At 35.3% G+C, this 15,000-nt stretch overlaps 1 protein-coding gene across 2 annotated transcripts in view; it reads right to left on the bottom strand.

Annotated features, from left to right (window-relative positions):
- Positions 1-8,876: 8,876 nt before the first annotated feature.
- The window catches only part of LOC137615165 (uncharacterized), a 60,076-nt gene continuing 53,952 nt past the window's right edge, over positions 8,877-15,000 (bottom strand). The window contains exons 1-3 of one of the 2 annotated variants that reach the window (XM_068344801.1): positions 14,127-14,253; positions 9,612-10,391; positions 8,877-9,429 (exon numbers count right to left, since the gene is read on the bottom strand). In XM_068344801.1, coding sequence (XP_068200902.1) covers positions 9,072-9,429; positions 9,612-10,384 — 1,131 coding nt within the window. In that variant the 5' untranslated portion in view covers positions 10,385-10,391; positions 14,127-14,253 and the 3' untranslated portion in view covers positions 8,877-9,071. Of the gene's footprint in view, positions 9,430-9,611; positions 10,392-14,126; positions 14,254-15,000 lie in introns of those variants that run through there. The other variant, XM_068344802.1, reaches the window with a different exon arrangement.

The following is a 15,000-nucleotide window of genomic DNA, read 5'->3' as shown; positions in this document are numbered from 1 at the left end:
AAAAAAACATTAAAATGAATTACTTAAAAATGGCATAAACTCAAATCAATTAATTATAAAAAAAAAACTTAAAATAAATTAGTTAAAATGGCATAAACTCAAATGAATTAATTATAAAAAAACCCATTAAAATAAAGTATTTAAAAATTGCATAAACCCAGATTAATTCTTACAAAAAACATTAAAATAAATTAGATAAAATGGCATAAACTCAAATTGATTAATTATAAAAAAAAAAAAACACCCAAGCTAGGACCTAGGCCAGGCAATGTCTGCTGATGACTCAGCAAGTAGACCTATAGGCTCCCCCAAACTCCCTATCCTCACCCACAAGGATAATGAGGTTGCAGCGACCAAAGGAACTATTGATTTTGAGTGGGACTCGAACCCCAGTCTGGGGACCCCTGGCTTAGAGGATCATTTCGGTCGACTTGCCTTGAAAGTTTTTGAAAAATGTGTAGCCTAAATGCGGTAGCCTATCGAGTTTTGAATTTATCCTTGTATTGCCAAAAGTAGGCCTACTCTCTTTTTATGTTGACCAGGCTGACATGAGTCTTTTTATAGTTTATATATGACATATCTGTTTTTGACGCTGTTGCTGTTCTTAGAATGATATGTTAATTTATTCTCATCATTTATTTATTTCCTTATTTCCTTTCCTCACTGGGCTAGTTTTCCCTGTTGGAGCCCTTGGGCTTATAGCATCTTGCTTCTCCAACTAGGGTTGTAGCTTGGATAATAATAATAATAATAATAATAATAATAATAATAATAATAATATAGTATGAAAATGGAATACATGGAGATCCAGTTAACATGTCTTGGATTAAACAATAGAGTTATCTAGCATGTTTTCTGCGTATACGTTTTCTTTAGCGTGGATTCTGAATCGAATCATAGAAAATGTAAAACTATTAGAGGGGTGACTATTCCAAAATATTAGCAGAGGTAATATTTTTGTCGTGGACTTTATATTTAAAAAATATATATACTTGTTAAGCTCGATATATATAATACCCACTAAGTAATGTATAAATATATATATCTAATGTGTTTTTTAAACAGGCTGTAAGCTTTCAAACTCATTTTATATATGAAAAGAAGTCAAAAGCAAAAAAAAAGGGAACTTCGCATGTTAATTACAGTCATATGAAAGTAGATATTAATTATTTAATTAAAAGGGATTAGTTCACCAAACGATTAACTGGGCTCCACAAAGCACTAGAAGGATTGGAAGACCCAGGCCTACATGGCTGAGGACTATGAAGCGTGAAGTAGATGATGATGAATGGAGAAGTATGGATTTAAAAGCTCCAGATAGAGACGACTAGTGAAATCTAACCGAGGCCCTTTACGTCGATAGGCGTAGGAGGGGATGACGATGATGAAAGTAGATCTTGATTATACCTTTTTTGAAGTTCAACTAGTACTTCATACTCTTAAGAAGCCTCTCCACTCACTTAAACTAGAAAAGCACTCCAAGAATGAGAGTGCAGACCTCCGCCACGTCAGTTTATTTCTCGAAACCAGCTTGCCTTTCCCATTATCAATTTAGACCCTTAGCGTATTTGAAGTCAGAGTGACAACCATGTGCAAACTTGGGGGGGGTCAAAGTTTTATTATTATTACTATTATTTTGGTAGGAGACCCTCCTTCAAACAGGTGGAGTTGAATACTATGGCTGCATCGGCAAAATTCAATTCGGCAAAATTCAATTTCTTGTCCAATTTCTCGATTCTAAGGACAATTCTCTTTTCAGGGTTGCTACATTCAGCTAGCTGAATGTAGCAACCCTGAACAGAGAATTGTCAGTAGAATCGAGAAATTGGACAAGAAATTGAATTTTGCCGATGCAGCCATATTATTATTATTATTATTATTATTATTATTATTATTATTATTATTATTAAATGCTAAGTTACAACCTTAGTTGGAAAAGCAGGATGCTATAAGCCCAGAGGTCCCAACAGGAAAAATAGCCCAGTGAGGTAAGGAAACAAGGAAAAATATATTTTAAGAATTGCAACATTGAAATAAATATTGCCTATATAAACAATAAAAACTTGAAAAAAACAAGAGGAAGAGAAACTAGATAGAACAGTGTGCCCGAGTGTACCCTCAAGCAAGAGAACTCTAATCCAAGACAGTTGAAGACCACCTTTTGCTTTCATTACTCTATGAGTAAAATTGTGGTCAGGAAGTTGTTCACAAACAAACGGACAAACTGGGGCGAAAACATAACCTCCTCCCAACTTCGTTGGCGGAGGTAAAAAAATTTCCAAATCTACTGCCTAGTTCCTTCTATGCATGTCTTCCACTTAAACCATCTATTTTCTCTCAGTTTTTACAGACCTCCTGCTATATATATATATATATATATATATATATATATATATATATATATATATATATATATATATATATATATATATATGCAGAAGAACCACAGGGAAAATGAAAATACGAAAAATACGATTCAGTCCTGACTAGTTTCGTGATACTTCTTCAGAGGACTGATTTATTGAGAGAGGTTTCTTTACATTTTATAGGGAAAGTAAACGTAGGAACATACTGTATAGAGGCTTACAGAACAATGACACTCCCATACCAGCTATCTGGGCTGTGATCAGGTGTTTACAGGGCGGAGATCAAACCTCATTAGACACCTGCCAAAAAGGGTTTGATCTCCGCCCCAGTAAACAGCTGATCACAGCCCAGGTAGCTTGTATGGGAGTGTCATTGTTCTGTAAGCCTCTATACAGTATGTATGTACGTACGTTTACTTTCCCTATAAAATGTAAAGAAACCTCTCTCAATAAATCAGTCCTTTGAAGAAGTATCACGAAACTAGTCAGGACTTAATCGTATATTTCGTATTTTCATTTTCCCTGTGGTTCTTCTGCATCTGAGCATCACGTTTTCCTGTGATTTTTATGCATATATATATATATATATATATATATATATATATATATATATATATATATATATATATATATATATATATATATATATGCTTCTATTACTTTTCAATTGACCTCTTAACCCAGTCTACTATATTTTTTAACTTGATTCTCAAATACCAATTTATTTGTATACATTCATTTTTCCATATTTCTTCAATAATATCAATGACTTCATCTTGGGTTAGAGTTCTCTTGCTTGAGGGTACACTCAGGCACACTATTCTATCTTATATCTCTTCTTGTTGTTATAAAGTCTTTTATAGTTCATATATGAAAGATTTATTTGAATGTTGTTACTATACTTAAATATTTTGTTATAATTATTTTCACTTCTCTTGTAGTTTCTCATTTCCTTTCCTCACTGGGCTATTTTTTCCCGTTGAAGCCCTCGGGATTGTAGCATCCTGCCTTTCCAACTAGGGTTGAAGCTTAGCAAATATTAATAATAATAATAATAATAATAATAATAATAATAGCATTCATCTCACATTCAATTTTCAATATTTACTTTATCCCCTTGAATGTGTAAATACTATATGTTATTTGTATTTGTTACAACCTCTCTCATTTAACCCATCCACATTAATGCTAGTAAACATTCGGGCATTAAACCAGCTAGTTCTAAACGAATTTTAATTACAATAGTTAATATCCTTTCTAAATATCCTTTCAATAGCTACCTTTTTAATTATAAAAAACTTCTAAGTAATCCTTTACAACTACTAGCTAAATTCTATATTCTTATTTCGCACTTTCATCCCTACGATAAGGGGTCGGTTGCCTGATGCGCACTCTATTTCTACTAGCATCAAGTGTGGTTCATAATTCGGTACATGATTTCTGCGATCGCATACCTTTGCAGTGGCACAATCTTTGATTAAATAGTCCAACTGTCAAAATAGTTTTCACAGTTATTGGTAGTGGGCCTAACCTTTGAGTAAATAGACCCAACTACAAGGCAGCAGTTTCCATATTTCTTGACTGTGGGCCTAACCTTTGACTAATTACTCTGACTAAATAGCAGCTGTTTCCAGTTATTGGTAGTGGGCCTAACCTTTGAGTAAATAGTCCCAACTGCAAGGCAGCAGTTTCCATATTTCTTGACTGTGGGCCTAACCTTTGACTAATTACTCTGACTAAATAGCAGCTGTTTCCAGTTATTGGTAGTGGGCCTAACCTTTGAGTAAATAGTCCCAACTGCAAGGCAGCAATTTCCATATTTCTTGACTGTGGGCCTAACCTTTGACTAATTACTCTGACTAAATAGCAGCTGTTTCCAGTTATTGGTAGTGGGCCTAACCTTTGAGTAAATAGTCCCAACTGCAAGGCAGCAATTTCCATATTTCTTGACTGTGGGCCTAACCTTTGAATAATTACTCTGACTAAATAGCAGCTGTTTCCAGTTATCGGTAGTGGGCCTAACCTTCGAGTAAATAGTCCCAACTGCAAGGCAGCAGTTTCCATATTTATCGATAATAGGCCTAACCTTTAGAATATAAAGTCCAACTACAAGGCAGAATTCTCCAGTTATTGGCAATGGATGTAACCTTTGAGTAAATACAGTAGTCCAACTGCAAGTCAGCCATTTTCAGTTGTTGACAGTGGGCCTAACCTTGAATTAAAAGTCCAACTGAGGTGCAGTTTCCACAGTTATTGACAGTGGGCATAACCTTAAACTAAAGAGTCCAATTGTAAGGCTGCACTAATTGACAGTGGACCTAACCTTTGAGTTAATAGCCCAACTGCAAGGCAGAATTTTCCACAGTTATTGACAGTGGACCTAACCTTTGCGTAAATAGTCAAACTGCAAGGCAGAATTTTCTACAGTTATTGACAGTGGGCCTAACCTTAAAATACAGAATCCAATTGCAAGTCTGCATTTTCCACATTTATTGACAGTGAGTTTAACCTTAAACTAGAGTCGAACAGCAAGGGTGCAGTTTCCACAGTTATTGACAGTGGGCCTATCCTTAAACTAAAAGAGTCGAACTGCAAGGGTGCAGTTTCCACTGTTATTGGTAGTGGGCCTAACCTTTGAGTATATAGTCCAACTGCAAGGGTGCAGTTTCCACATCTATTGGCAGTGGGCTAGCCTTTGCCAAAAAGCAAGACTGTAAGGCAGCAGTTGTCCTTTTAGTAGCTTTCTATGACACAGCACTACGTACAGTGGTAGTATTCATACACCCCTACCACAGGGTGAAACTAACTTTTATAATATCCTTTAAAGCTAGATTTGTTTTATAAATCAATTTAACCGACACAATTCTTCCTTAGATTCAACCTAAACTATTCTATGTAGCACAAACCTCAGATCAGACCTTTCCCTTACACGCGCACACAATCATGAACTCTCAGCCACACGACTTCACAACAACAAACAAGAAATGCATCCATTTCTAGTCCACTGCAGGACAAATCTCTCAGACATATCTTTATTAACCCTTTTACCCCCAACGCTATTTGGAACTTTCCAACCCTTAACCCTCCAGGCGTTTTTTTTATTAAATTGCTCTAACAGCCTTAATTTTCGTCATAGAGAGGTCAGGTTGGTCTCATCATTTTGGAAAATGCCTGAAGTTTCTCATAAAGTTATCAAAAATATGCAAAAAAAATGTAATAAAGTTTTTTGCAAGGACGTACCGGTACGTCCATGGGGGGTTAAGGGATGAGTTTTGTGAAACGTACCAGTACGTCCATTGGGGGTAAAAGGGTTAACGTCTGGAGTTGGGCCAGTTTTTATCACCACGCTGGCCTACCGTGGATTAATGATGGTGGAATACTTTTCTCTAATCGCTCACAGTCCGTACTAAGTGACTAGACCTTTTTTTTTAATGAGACATATTTGCACAGACTCGCAGCGGTGCCCTTTTAGCTCGGAAAAAGTTTCCCGATATGTGATTGGCTAGAATTGTCTTGTCCAACCAATCAGCAATCGGGAAACTTTTCCGAGCTAAAAGGGCACCGCTGCAAGTCGGTGCAAATATGCCTCACTAAAAAAAATTGACTCCAGGGGGTCGTCATATTTCACATCTTCGTATAGATCGTTCATATCAGTCTATAACAGCTTTTTTTCCTACAAACTTTTCAATCGGTCGTAATTTACATTTCTGATGTCCGGTTATATAATCATTCAATGTCATTTTCTTTGATATCATATTTTTATTAATTAAGATATAATGGTCAGTCCTAGGCTATGAGGCACTACATAAGATTTGATGGTCATTATTCGAGTAACGTTTGTGTTGAAAATCAATACGTTAATCAAGATACTCATTTTTGTGGGTTTCTGTGTATATATGTATATATATAAATATATATATATATATATATATATATATATATACTGTATATGTTTGTATGTGTATATATATATATATATATATATATATATATATATATATATATATATATATTTACATATATATGTATGTGTATATATATATGCATATATATATGTGTGTGTATATATATATATATATATATATATATATATATATATATATATATATATATATATATATATATATACTGTATATATATATGTATGTATGTATATATATATATATATATATATATATATATATATATATATAATATATACATATATACATATATATGCAGTATATATATATATATATATATATATATATATATATATATATATATATATATATATATATATATATATACATGAAACTAAAACGAACCTCGAAAGACTGATTTAACAAATCGGAATTTGCATAAGGATTTAACCAATCAGAATTCACGGGAGTAACGATTCAACCGATCGAATTTAATGTGAGTTATAACTTAACCAATCAAAATTTGCGTGTCTTTTTTTTTTTTTTTTTTTTTGCAATTATCAAAAGATTCATGATTATCAATATTATTTTTCATCCCTTGTAATAATTTATTCTTGTCCTAGGGATGAATTTCTTGGTGTAATATGGCTGAAATCATTCTTATTAACAGATGAATTCATTATTGTAATACGGCTGAAATTATTCTTTTAATACAGTTGAATTTATTCTTGTAATACGGCTGAAATTATTCTTTTAATACAGTTGAATTTATTCTTGTAATACGGCTGAAATTATTCTTGTAATACAGTTGATTTTTTTTCTTGTAATACAGCTAAAATTATTCTTGTAATACTGCTGAAATTATTCTTTTAATACTGCTGAAATTATTCTTTTAATACGGCTGAAATTATTTTTGTAATACGGCTGAAATTATTCCTTTAATACAGCTGAATTTATTCTTGATTAACAGCTGAATTTATTCTTGTAATACGGCTGAAATTATTCTTGTAATACGGCTGAAATTCTTGTAATATGGCTGAATTTATTCGTATAATATGAACTTATATCTGTTATAAGGCTGAATTTATTCTTCCGTGCTTTGCAATCTTGCCGAGTTAACAGTCGGCAAGAATGATCAGAAATTAATATTTGGAAATAATAGAGAAAACGGATCGATATAGAGAAAACGGATCAATTTAGAGAAAACTGATCGATATAAAGAAAACGGATCAATACAGAGAAAACGGATCGATAGAGAAAACGGATCGATATAAAGAAAACGGATCAATACAGAGAAAACGGATCGATGTAAAGAAAACGGATCAATATAGAGAAAACAGATCAATATAGAAAAAAAAGGATTGATATAGAGATAACGGAACGATATAGAGAAAACGGATAGATATAAAATGATCTATATATTGCAGTAAGCATCAAAGACAAAACTTCCACCCCTTAAACTAAGGCTTGTTATGCTATTTAGTGATCACTAAATTCTCTCGCTAAACTTGGATATTTTTCACCCCTCTAGACTTGTCGCTTATCGATTTCATCATCCTTTTCGAAGATTATATAGATGAAGAGAAGATTATTTTTACATAACTTCTTTTATTAAATTGTCTAAGGAAGTTCAAATCAATGATGAATCTAAAATTCTCAGAATGGAATTACTGATATCAATGGTAGATAATCCATATAGGTTTAACAAGAAAGTAATAAATCTATAACAAATAAAAATAACCGTTTGAAAATAGAATAACAACGGGATAAAACAAACGAAGACGACAAAAACGACCGTGAATATATGACAGAACAAATATTGGATGCAGGAAAGACTTACAAAAGCATTAAGATATTGCGGTCTGAAAAGATATAGCCATGACAGAAGCGAAAGGATGCAGCTTTGAATCTTCAACTTGCTCCGCCCATATGCATCCTGATTGGCCACCAACTACCACAGCTTACTCATATAAACATAATCATAATAAACCAGAATATAGGAAATTATGATACTTTATTAGTGACCTACGCAGCTGCCATGCACGGTATATCTGTGTACTGCTTGCTAGAACAGAGGAGCAAAGAGATAATGTTTATTTGCGAGCATACCGAGACATGGCGGGGCAAAGACCATTTGAGTGGCGGCCAATCACGATGCTTGTGGGCAGAGCATGTTAAAGATTTTTGGCTGCAATCAGTTGCAGCCTGACAATGACAGATAGGTTAAATCTTCCACCACCAGAGATTAGTTTCACGAGGAAGTTAAAACGTGGACGAAACATGTAACAAAAGTTGCCTAATTTGTATTTTTATTTAAGTCGGTTATTATTTTCTGGAAAGGAATCTTCCCATTTTCTCCAGTAGTAATCAACCTATGCTCAAAGGTAGCCAAATAAATTATGCTATGTTAAGAGTTAAATCTGGAACCCCTTCCTGAAAGTCATGTTTTGAAAAGTTGACTTTATGTGTCAGAAAAGTAAATCTGTGTCAAAAGTAACATTTTCAGTGTCGGATAGGTAATTTTCGGTTTTGTCCGAAAGGAAACAAGAGCCAAAAAAAACACTTTCAACAAAAACTCAATGTATTATACAAATATAGAAAAATATAATAAAGTTGGATAACGTTTTAATGGTCTATAGGGGTTCTCTAATATAGAGGTACATCATTACGATCTCATATGTAGAATATGAAATACCTTTATTTTATCATTAATTGGAAAGGAAATAATTTAGCGATTTCTTACATCAACCGACGCATTCCCACTTGCACTTTTGTGGTGCCTTTCATCTAAGGCAAGGCCTTCCTACCCAGGAAGGGTTCCGCCAAAGCGACTCCTCTGTCTTAATCTGTTGCTCTCCCTAGCCGCGTTTTCTTGTACAGAGACAGGGCTCACCAATATATGGAGAACCGCATCGTCTGATAAGCGATCAGCATTTGGTTTAGGGACTATCTGATTTGCTGATATGGGCTTACTGACTGGGGTGTCGAAGAACACTTCTTCGTCGCTGAAAACTTCATCACAAACGGGTCCCTCTTCAGTGTTACCAGGGAGGCAAGTTTCTATACATGCCTGAAGGTTGCTGAAGCTGTACTGCAGACCTGCACCACATCCACCATACAGAAAGCAGTCACACTGATCTGTATGGGGATTGTAGTAGTACCTATCAAAAGAAAGACAAGATTATGAAGGTGGCTTGGGTTTCTACTTTCCTTATGGTTATTTAAACACCAAACTGGGTTTTTATGTGGTAAATCCACACAAATAGCAATGGCTCTCAACTTAATAATTGTTATATTTCAGTACATAGGTTTTCAGACAAATTCTTCAAAATTAATTGCTTACCTAGGGAATGCAGCACGGCAGTCACCAGTAGGTGGCGTGACTCCACACAATGGATGTCTCCTGGATATTTGTCCCGTTGGCCTTTGTTGATGATTTACAGGAATATTTTGGGGTAACCCAGACGGAATAAAACTGCCTGCTGGAGCCTGCGCACTAGATGGCATAAAACTGCCTGTTGGAGCCTGCGCACTTGATGGTTGGGGTAGTCTTTGAACATTACCTCCAGTATTTGCTGGATGAATATCTGAAGAGGAATGATCATGACGAGATGGCACAAAAGAGGTGTCTGGAACCGCTGATTTTTGAGGTATGGTTTGCTGGGTCAAAGAAGGGAACCCACCGTCAATTTGAGTAAACTGTGTCTGGGGCACATTTGCACTTGGAGGAACAACTGGTAACTGAGGCACTGGATTACCGCTGCCGAACCTAGACGTAGAAGAACGTATCTGATTTTGAATTTGCTGCTGGCGCACTGGAATCATCGGTAGGGGATGGTTCTGTGGAGGCAGTACAGGCCGATGAAAAACTGGATCTTGTGAACTGTCGCTCACTCTCAGGATCAGGCCGGCGCGTGTGTGTGGCACGTATGAAGCCTGAGAAGGGGGTTCATTGATAAATGCACTGCTTGATCTAACTGGTGTGTTACCGATGACAAAAGTATCTCTTGGGAGATACTGAGAGAGCAGAGACATGTCCCTCTGAGCATAGGAGGTCATCCATATCGACACAAAGAATAGCTTGACTAGGAGTAGACCTGCCCAAGATATTTCCATTCTGAATCTGCAAAGGAGTAAAAGATGGCTGTCAAAACACGGGATCATTAGCCTATGTACGCGACCTGTCAAAGTGGCGGCTAAATATTAACATAGCTATGCACACTCATATATTCACCCCTTCCAACCCCTTCCTCCTTCCTAACTACAACACGGCAATTTAGGCAATTTGTGGGAGATTGTGGTTTCTGAGCGTACCTCTCTGGGTACCGCCTCTCACGAGAGTATGACTACTCCTTCCCCTACCCGAGGGACGGTGAGACACCGAGTAGTCATACGTTTGGCAATCTCACTCAGCGTAACAAGAAAGAAACTTGATATAGGGGAGGATGGGACATTTGTATTTAAAGTAACAGATCAAATCTGCTGTATCAAAAGAATTATTTGCAACAGACAAAACGCAACTGTAAATTTCTTTTGTAAATTCCTTCAAGAGCCTGGCAGATAAAGAAAGCCTAATTGTATATCTCGCAATTTGTCTTTAGTAAAAGATCATTGAAGCATTGATTATATACTACCAATAAAACACATATAACTTTATAGTTATTACATAGAAGGAAACGAGCAAAGCTTAGGGTTTGAAGTTCATAACCACTGTTTAATATTCAATGCACATTAGGTCAGAGGGAAGCACCAGATGTATTTGCAGAGAGAGGAGTCATGCAAATCAAGAAGAAGAAGAAGAAGATGAAGAAGAAGGAGGAGGAGGAGGAGGAGGAGGAGGAGGAGGAGGAGGAGGAAAAGGAGGAGGAGGAGGAGGAGGAGGAGGAGGAAAAGAAGATGAAGAAGAATCGATAAATTACTCGAAATGGCTTCCAGGAATCTGGTTTTAAATGAATAATGCATCATCCCTCATCGAAAAAACAAAAGAGCATCAATGTTATTATAATACAGTTATTACATGAAAGGGAATAGTAACTAAACATGAGTTTAGTTTTATAGATAAGGATATACGTAACCTTAGCAGTATTATTGTTATTATTATTATTATTATTATTATTATTATTATTATTACTTCTAGCTAAGCTACAACCCCATTTGGCAAAAGCAAGATGCTATAAGCCCAAGAGCACTAACAGGGAAAAATACCCCAGTGAGGAAAGGAAATAAGGAAATAAATTAACGATATAAGAAATAATGAACAATTAAAATAAACTATTTCAAACGCGTTAACAACATTAAAACAGATATTTCATATATAAACAAGAAAAAGAGACTTATGTCAGTCTGTTCCACCTAAAAACATTTGCTGCAAATTTGAACTTATGAAATATCTTAGATATTAGGATATTTACCAGCTCAATTAGTCAATCTTGACTCTTACATAGGCCTGGGTCATGCCCTTGTTCATGTTTGGAGTTTGGTCATTTTTCATCACCAAACTAGCCACTACGGATTGGTCTGATCGCACACAGCAAACCAACCTAGTACGGGTGGCCCTAACTAGTAAAAACTTTGCTGATCATGGCGGTACACAATATATAATAAATCTAATTGATAAGAAAATATATGAAAGATTTTGAGTGTACATTGCTTCATTAAACTTGTACACCATCGACAAGGAAGTCCCTTGACTAGTTAACTCGCACCATAGTCACAAGTCTCTCTCTCTCTCTCTCTCTCTCTCTCTCTCAGTGGATGTAGTGGACAGTAACGCAGTAAACGAATTCAAGAATAAGTTAGACAAGATCATTAAAATCCTCTAAACGTTTCAAACTAATCTGCTCTACCCAAGAGCAAATGGAGTCTCCGCGGATGGACAAGAAAGTTTTAAACATCCAAAATCCTTGTAACTCTCTCTCTCTCTCTCTCTCTCTCTCTCTCTCTCTCTCTCTCTCTCTCTCTCTCTCTCTCTCTCTCTCTCTCCTGATATGTACGTGGTTTACCTTGGCCTAGGAATCATCAGTACCTTTCACTTAAAGATATCTTCGTTGTCTTTGTGTGTGTCCTATCTCATATTATTTCGATAATAACAGAGTGAATTATGAAGCTTTATTACACAATGAACCAAATTTATCTAAAATTTTACAATTCAATTTCCAAATGCTGCAGTAAACTGAATCATTTAAAGGTTTAAAGGCCTACTCATGAATGGCAGGGGCAAGGGACAGTGACATTGTCCTATCGAACAGGGCAATGCCCTACAAACTGACCATATATATATATATATATATATATATATATATATATATATATATATATATATATATATATATATATTCAAATAAGCCATATATATTTTTGATACATTAATGTCTGGATTCTCTTAACGACCTCGGGATCAGAGCCCCAGGCAAAATCACACAAAGACAAGAGCTTGGCTCCGGCCGGGAATCGAACCCTGGTCGGCAAGCCTGTATAGACAGTGACTAAGCCACTTGGCCACGAAGAAGGATTCTTCGTGGCCGAATGGGTTAGTCACTGTCTATATAAGCTTGCCGACCAGGGTTCGATTCCCGGCCGGAGCCAAGCTCTTGTCTTTGTGTGATTTCGCCTGGGGCTCTGATCCCGAGGTCGTTAAGAGAATCCAGACATTAATGTATCAAAAATATATATGGCTTATTTGAATATGAAAAACACGTAAAAATGTGCAAAATTTATCATATATATATATATATATATGGTATATATGGTATATATATATATATATATATATATATATATACTGTATATATGATCAGCACCCACGACCCCTCTCCACCCAAGCTAGGACCAAGGAGGGCCAGGCAATAGCTGCTGATGACTTAGCAGATAGACCTATAGGCTCCCCCAAACCATCCATACTTAGCCCACAACGATGGCGAGGTTGCAGCAACCAAAGAAACTAACGAGTTTGAGCGGGATTTGAACCCTAGTCTGGCGTTCACCTATCAGGGACGTTACCACATGGGCCATCACAAGTATTTTTGTTTTCTAGGAAATATTACCATACATGAGCCCGTCTACTCTAATTAGTTATGTGAGATTAGCAAATATATATAATGATATATTCATCCTCTTATGAGATCTTTTTGATATTATTGTTGTTGTTTATTTTGTTTTGTTATCGCTAGGTCAGTAAAATCGAATATAATTCTCTCTCTCTCTCTCTCTCTCTCTCTCTCTCTCTCTCTCTCTCTCTCTCTCTCTCTCAAACTTAATATTATCAAACAGAAGAAAATTGTCGTGGTTGAACAAACAAAAAGGAAATAAGAAAATTGTCTCAGCAAAACAAAACAAAAAAATCAAGAAAATTGTCTTAGCAAAACAAACAAAAAGAAAACAAGGATATTGTCTTAGCAAAACAAACAAAAAAGAAAACTAGAAGAAAATCGTCATGGCAAAACAAACAAGACCAAGACAATTGTCTTGGCAAAACAGGCAAAAGGGAAACAAGAAAATTGTCTAGCCAAAAACAAAGGAAACGAGCTAATTTTCACATTTTTCCTGTATCATTTTATCTTTGTGTATATATATATATATATATATATATATATATATATATATATATATATATATATATATATATATATATATATATATATATATATATCTTGAGAACTAAGCTAGAAGTGCATGACTAAAGAAAGCTGTTTAGCATGAGCATCACAGGAAATTCACAACCTTACGTCTGGCAACACTGCCTGAACCCACAACCCTACGTCTGGCAGCACTGCCTGAGCACAGAGGCAAGATGGAAGGATAATATCCACTGAATGAAACTTGCCATGTGTTTCAAATACTACATAACAACTTTACTCACTATTTGCTTTAAGACTGAATAATAAATCCACTTGTTTCCGGAGAAATGATATATAAAAAGTATATAATCACTGGAGCAGGAGCGGAACTTGAGCTCACCGCTGCACGGCTTCAAGTGACCCTGGAACTCTCCCGGCATTGCTATATATCGGTCCGGGTTTTTTCACCGATAATGGATTGCAACCAAATTGCCTTACGAAGCACTAAACGCAAAACATAATTTAGCATTAGTTTAGCCTTAAAATTAACCTGAACTTACCTTTCTAGAATGACAAATTATAGATTATTACGAAATATATAAACGGAATGGTACCTAACTGGCAAGAATCGTCGGGAATAACTGGGTTTTACCCACCCAAGACTCAGCCCGATCACAATATTACTCGCCTTCTTTACTTGTTGACTAAACTTCCTCTTTGGCATTCCCCAGCAATTCTGGACAGGAATGAGAATTCATGATTTGTGATATCTGTCACTGTTCAGCTGCCGAGATAACTCAGGATAGCAACGCAAGAGATATTTTGAAAACAGCCAGTGTACGACATTTAAGGACTTGTCATGACACCAGGTTTTGGGTATTATGACATTGGTGCGAATGCAAAACAGGTTAAGCGAGGTATAAGAGCATAATATACTGGTAGTGGTACATAAGTGCAGACACCACAGGAGTGTGTGTATATATATATACAGTATATATATATATATATATATATATATATATATATACATATATATATATATATATAATATATATATATACGTGTATATATATATATATATATATATATATATATATATAATATATATAATTTATATATATATATATATATATATATATATATATATATATATATATATATATATACGTTTATATA

The sequence above is a fragment of the Palaemon carinicauda genome, chromosome 21 (genome assembly GCF_036898095.1).
Source record: "Palaemon carinicauda isolate YSFRI2023 chromosome 21, ASM3689809v2, whole genome shotgun sequence".
Taxonomy (NCBI): domain Eukaryota; kingdom Metazoa; phylum Arthropoda; class Malacostraca; order Decapoda; family Palaemonidae; genus Palaemon; species Palaemon carinicauda.
This window is presented reverse-complemented; position numbering and strand designations above follow the sequence as displayed.